Genomic DNA, 6,741 nt, shown 5'->3' with positions numbered 1-6,741 from the left:
CTGACCAGCCCCAAAATTTCGAATTTGGACCACTTGGGACTCCCAAATCTGACCAAACTCCAAGGTTTCTAATCTTGGCAACCCCAAGTGTCCAAATCAGATCACGGACCAAAAAGACCACGGACCAGCAGCTCAACACATTCCAGAAATTTGGGTTTCGGGTAGAGTTTTCTAGGATTTTCAAAATTTCAGCATTCAAGTTAATTGTCTTACTTTCTTTTGAGTCGTTAGTTATTGTCCAGCTATATTCTGAGTCTTGAGTCGTGTCTAGGTCTTCAGTCATTCACCTCCACTTATTGCTACTAGCTTGTGTGTCACTTGTTGACTAGTCAAGAACGTACACTGCGGTGACGCCTCGTTTGTTCAACTCGAGCAACTAGCAAGCCAAGGAATTGCTTGGTAAGATTATTAGAGAGTGATACACTTGAGTGAAACACGAGTGTGAGTGACCTATACATCGTATTAAAAAAAAAAAAAGAGAGAGGAACTCGTTTTTGTTTATTTGTTTTGCAGGTGAACTAAATATGTCTAGTGGAGTGGGTAGCCAAACCATGGACATCAAACTACAGTTGGAAGCCATGATGGGGGAGTTCAAACGATTGCTTAAGAATGAAATTGAACCATTGCATGATCGAATTGATCAGTTGGAGAACTCGAGACCTCCACCTACCCCGAGTAAGGGCAAAGAATCGGCATACTCAAACGATGAAGAGGAAGCGTTTGAGGGAAGGTACCAAAATGATCAAAGGTTCCAACGTCGAGGAGATGACACCATTAAAGGTGTCAAACTCAAGATTCCTTCATTCCAAGGCAAGTCGGACCCCGAGGCGTACTTGGAATGGGAACGGAAAATTGAGTTAGTCTATGAATGCCACACCTATACGGAGGAGCAAAAGGTGAAACTAGCAGCCGTAGAATTCACTGACTACGCCTCCATTTGGTGGGACCAACTTAGACTAAGCCGAAGGAGAAATCGTGAGAGACCTGTGGAAACTTGGGAGGAAATGAGGAGTCTGATGAGAAAAAGGTTCGTTCCGAGCTACTATAGCCGAGATCTACACCGTCGGCTACAAGCTCTCAACCAAGGGTCCATGTCAGTTGAGGATTATTACAAGGAGATGGAAATGGCCATCATGAAGGCGGATTTGCGTGAAGATGGAGAGGCCACTATGGCTCGTTTTCTACATGGATTGAGGCCCGAGATTGCCGAAGTAGTGGAACTCCAACATTACCTCGACATGAATGAAATGCTCGAGAAGGCGGTTACAATTGAACGGCGCCTCAAGAGGAGGGGTACTGCGCGACAAAGCACTACTTATCAAGCTGGAAATTGGCGCACTTCTCAACCAAAAAGGGAGGAGAAAGCCGCAGCTCCTTCTTACCCTCCAAGGCCGAATGACCTCCCTTCCAAGGCAACGCCCAAGCCTGACTTTGAGGCTAATAATGCAGCTACCAAACCGCGTGGTCGAGACACCAAGTGCTTTAAGTGTCAAGGATTTGGCCATATCGCTTCTCAATGCCCCAGCCAAAGGACCATGCTGATGTTGCCAAATGGGGAAATTGTATCAGATGAGGAAGAGGAGTACGAGGGGATACCGCCTCTAGAAGAGGAAGAGAATGAATCGAGTGAGGAGATACCCACGCATGAGGAGATTGGATGCCTAGTGGTTCGAAAGGTCCTCACTACCCGCGCCAAAGAGGAGGAAATGGAGGTACAACGGGACAACCTTTTCTGCACAAGGTGTTATATCAAGGATAAGGTGTGTAGTGTTGTTATTGATAGTGGGAGTTGTGCCAATGTCGCTAGTCTACTCATGGTAGAAATGCTAGGGCTCCAAGTTATCAAACATCCAAGACCTTATCGCCTTCAATGGTTGAACAATGAAGGGGAAGTCCGTGTGTTTAGACAAGTAAAAGTGCCATTCCGAATTGGCAATTATGAAGACGAGGTTACTTGTGATGTCGTGCCAATGCAAGCAAGTCACCTCATTCTTGGACGGCCTTGGCAATATGATCGCGATGTCGAATTCAAAGGAAGAGCTAATAAATATGTCTTTACTCATTGCAATAGAAAGGTGACACTTGTACCTCTCACCCCAAAACAAGTGTATGAAGATCAAATGAGGCTCCAAAAGGAGTATGAGCTAGAACTTTAGAGGAAAAAGTGAGAGAAAAGTGAGGGAGAAAAAGGAGAGAGTAGGGCCGAACCCCTAGGGAAGAAAAAGGCAACAAGTGGGTCGGCTATGAGAGAAGAAAATAAGGGGAAGCTAAGCTTGCTAGCAAAAGCCAAAGATGAATTTGAGGACATATTTCCTGAGGATGTACCTGATGGACTACCACCGCTAAGGGGAATCGAGCACCAAATCGATCTCATTCCTGGAGCACCATTGCCTAACAAACCAGCCTATGTCCAACAAGCTAATAAGCAGAGGCGCAAGCTTGTCTTTGAACCAGGTGATTGGGTCTGGTTACATTTGCGCAAGGAGAGATTTCCAAAACAACGGCAAAGCAAGCTGTCACCAAGAGGAGATGGGCCTTTTCAAGTTATTGAGCGCATCAACGACAATGCATACCGCTTAGATCTGCCTGGTGAGTATACTGTTAGTGCTACATTCAATGTTGCTGATCTAAGTCCATTTATTGCAGGGGACGAGTACGATTTGAGGGCAAATCCTTTTCAAGAGGAGGGGAATGATGCGGTTGAGCACGAGGCCCAAAGTGCACAAGTAGACCCTGTGAAGGTGCCCCAAGGCCCAGTGACACGAGCACGAGCTAAGAGATTCAAGGAGTCCCTCCAAGCCTTGGTACGTGCCATCCAAACCCAAGAGAAACCGGCCATTGAAGGAATTGAGTTGGAATATCCTTGCACGACCACTAAAATGCTGCTTACAATTGAAGATGCAAGTGTTCAAGCTCCAAACGGCGGGTTGAGCTGAAGTTAAGTACCGTCGCTGAGCCGTACGGGGATCTATAGTTAGTTGGGCTAGCTTTCGGTCAAGTGAAGGCCCAAGGGGCTGGCCGAACTTTCCTTGTTATTTTTCCAGTTTATTAGGTCTTAGTCACGGCTATTAATAGCCTCAAGCCGCATGTTACATTCAGTTTTTGGAGAGTATTGAATAAAATTTCCAGAATTTCGTCCATTCCTTGTGGCAAATTCCCTTAGCTTGTAAAAGCTAAGTTTAACATCCTAGAGTTGATCCTAGGCTGTTCTTGACTTATCAATCAAGCACACATACTTGATTGTGGCGTCCTCTACCGTTAAATCTGTTCTTGAGTGGTTCAAGTTCGGGTTCAACTCCGTCAAATCTTCATCGTGTTCCTCTAGATCCGAAGTAGATTCCGCGTCTCGCATCACAATGCCCTATCGAGTTCATCAACATTCAAGAGTACATGTTTGCAAATGATGAGTAATACAGGCTGATCAGAATTCACACACTTCCTAACTTCCTTAGCCTTGATTATCATGTTTTGCTTCCTAGTGCTTGATTTAATCAGTGTATGACCCTTGGCCGAATGCTCATTTGTGGAAGTGGAGCAATTTCCAGATTCGGCCGTCTTTTGTTTCCTCTTTTGTCGGTCTAAGTCACATTCTCGTTCCATTGTGCAAGAGAGTGTACTTATTAGATCTACCATCAAAAGTGACATGCTTATCAAATTGCCAGGGTCTTCCTAAAATTACATGGGTAGCATGCATGGGGACAACATCACAAACAACTTCGTCAATGTAGTTGCCAATGGAGAAAGGAAGACGTACCTGTTTGTAGACACGTACTTCACCATCTTCGCTTAGCCATTGTAGTCGGTACGGGTGTGGATGTCTAGTCGTTGGAAGTCCCAAGCTCTCTACCATGAGCAAACTTGCTACATTGGTGCAACTCCTACCATCAATGATGAGACTGCACACTTTGTCACTTATTTTACATCGAGTGTAAAACAAGTTCTCTCGTTGCAATTGCTCATCTTCTTTGACTCGGGCGGTTAGCACTCGTCGTGCCACCAAGCAACCAATTTCTCTTTGAGTAGGAGAGCACTCTTCCTCGGCCGAGTCATTCTCCAAGCAGTTATCCTTGGAGAAGGTCGGCATCTCCTCACAATCATCATCATCAGATACGACTTCTCCATTGTGAGTTATGAGCGTGACCCTTTGATTCGAACATTGAGATTGGATATGTCCGAATCCTTGGCATTTGAAGTACTTAATGTCCCTACTCCTAGGCTTAGGAATCTCTTGAGCCGACTTTGAAGTTGACCTAGTTGTATCAACAAACTTGTTAGCGGTAGAATTGGAATTTCAGTTAGGAAGGTTACCTTGTGTTCGGCTAGAAGTGGTTGGTATAGCCGATTGTCCAACTTCATGTGATGTTCTTCTCGGCTGGTTTCCCTTCCATACATTCGGATTTGAGGTTTGGTGGGGTCGGCCACCTCTCCTCAGTTTCCTTCCCCTTTCGGCCTTGATGAAGGTCACTCATATCCAAATAATGTTGAAGCTCCAAGGCCTCTTGAAGTTCAGGGTTTAAACCACGAAGAAATCTTGCCATCGTGACCTCACTATCTTCTTGGATATTAGCCCTCATCATGGCCGAAATCTCCTTGTAATAGTCCTCCACACTCATGTTGCCTTGAGTGAGGGTTTGCAGTTTTGAATGGAGATCGCGGTTGTAGTAGCTTGAAACAAACCTCTTACGCATCATGGCCTTGAGTTCACGCCAAGTTCGGACTTGTGGTTCACCGTTTCTCCTCCTTCCAGTCCGTACTTGATCCCACCAAACGAGTGCGTAGTCGGTGAACTCAACAGTGGCGATCTTCACCTTTTGTTCCTCGCTATAGTCATAGCAATCGAAGACCATCTCGATTCGGACTTCCCATTCCGAGTACGCCTCAGGGTCACTTCTACCTTGGAAGGTGGGAATTTTGATTTTAAGTCCCTTAAGTGCATCCTTGGTAGTGTCCCTTTTAGGCCTCTCGGCTCTCTCTTCATCCTCACTTGCCGAATAATCCTCACAATTTGCCCCTTTTGTACCATGGTGGTTTCGGGTGTGAGATCTGGATCGAGAGCCCCTCGTGAAGCTCTTGGAGAGTTCATCAAATCGGTTGTGCATTTCCTCCATTTGTTGCTCACTAATCCGCTTTAGTTCGGATTTCATAGCGTTGAACATCGACGTGTAGTCGGCGGTTTGGTTAGTTTGCTTCCATGTCTTTCGTTTTGCCCTGTAACGTTAGTGACCAAGAAAATAATACAAATAGAACCTCACTTCACTCGCTAAGTGTTTCACTCACACGTGTTTTCACTCCAAAGCACTCGAATGACCTTACCAAACTTCCTTACCTTGCCGGTTTGAGTAGTTTGAGAAATGCCGCACAAGGTCCTCAATTTGTTCACCAAACTTCCCACAAGAGTAACCAAGAGCAAGACACAATTTTGGAAGCAATGTGGACGGGATAGAGGGTAGTTTGGACTGTTTCCTAGGGCAGACAGATTAGGAAAGTGTGCGAAAATGGAAAAGGAAACAAGCAAACCCTAGTTTCCTAATTTGAGTGGACTTATCCAAGTGGAATTAGGAGAGTTATGTCCACTTAGTTTCCTAATTGAATTTGGAAACAAGTTAGTTGTTGGAAACCTTTTAGAAAACCTTTTCTTCTTGTAACAACTTTTAGGAACTTCCAATTTCTACTCCAAGAAGGATTGCACAAAACAATTTCGGTTCCAACTCCCGAAAGAACAATTCGGTTGGAAACCTTTTGTACGGTTGGAAGGTAGGCTATTAAAGACCCACCCACGTTAGCCTTCACTTGCAAGCACAAGGTCAAGCTCGGATTTTCTGTTCAAACACACCCAAGGCAGTTTCGGATGTTTGTTCAAGACAATAGGAAATAGATGGAATCTCAACAACGTGACGCAATCAACCCTCCTCAGGCTCCCCCCCAATGGGTTACCCAAGATATTCCCTAGATAGAAGCAAAGACTCCAAGAAAGCCTTTCACCAATGCTCGAGAGTACAAGAAATTGTTCGCTAGACGGACGAAACAAATTTCCAAGAATCAAGAGGTTCAAGAAGTAGTGGACCGAAACTTTGAAATTTTTTTTTCCTTTTTGTAGTCTTGGATACAAGATGTAATCCGTGATTGATTTGGCAATAAACTTCGGACTTTCTTTCTTGTTTTTCGTTTCTTTTTTTTTTTTGACTTATACGACCAACACAACACAAGCTTGGCCGATTGGATTATTTTTCGGATTTGGTTCAGCCAATTCACACGCACAAGGAATCTTCAAGAACTTCGAGATCCTTCAAGAACTTTCAAGGAAGTTATCAAGAACTTCAAGAATTTCAAGATTCTGGTCAAGAAACTCAAGATTCTTGTAGGTTCTCTCAAGATTCACAAATACCAACAAGTTTCACCACAATTCAGATTCGAAAAACCAAGTAAACAAGTTGGATAACTCAAAACAATGATACCAGAAATTATGGACAGCAATAGACAAGCCAACGATGGAACACAAGACAGAATTTCAAGGCACTATGGACGGAACTAGAAAACGCACTTGGACAGATTTGTGGAGACAATTATGGGGAGATTCAAGACAACGAACCAACACAAGAACAGACAGAATATTGACGACTCGCGACAGGGTACAAACACGGACAGAAATTCGGCGCAACAAGGGAATAAACTCGGACAAATTTGACACATAAGTAAAATCCAACTACGGCCCGATTGCAAAACACAATGATTGAACACAAA

The 6,741-nt window shown here is 44.4% G+C and overlaps 1 protein-coding gene across 1 annotated transcript; it reads left to right on the top strand.

The window, feature by feature from the left end:
* The first annotated feature begins 524 nt into the window (after window positions 1-524).
* On the top strand, window positions 525-2,156 carry LOC113755609. The gene has a single exon (XM_027299578.1). It carries the CDS (start codon window positions 525-527, stop codon window positions 2,154-2,156), a length of 1,632 nt encoding a protein of 543 aa, XP_027155379.1.
* The last annotated feature ends 4,585 nt before the right edge of the window (window positions 2,157-6,741 follow it).

Source organism: Coffea eugenioides, unplaced genomic scaffold (assembly GCF_003713205.1).
Source record: "Coffea eugenioides isolate CCC68of unplaced genomic scaffold, Ceug_1.0 ScVebR1_1611;HRSCAF=2491, whole genome shotgun sequence".
Taxonomy (NCBI): domain Eukaryota; kingdom Viridiplantae; phylum Streptophyta; class Magnoliopsida; order Gentianales; family Rubiaceae; genus Coffea; species Coffea eugenioides.
This window is presented reverse-complemented; position numbering and strand designations above follow the sequence as displayed.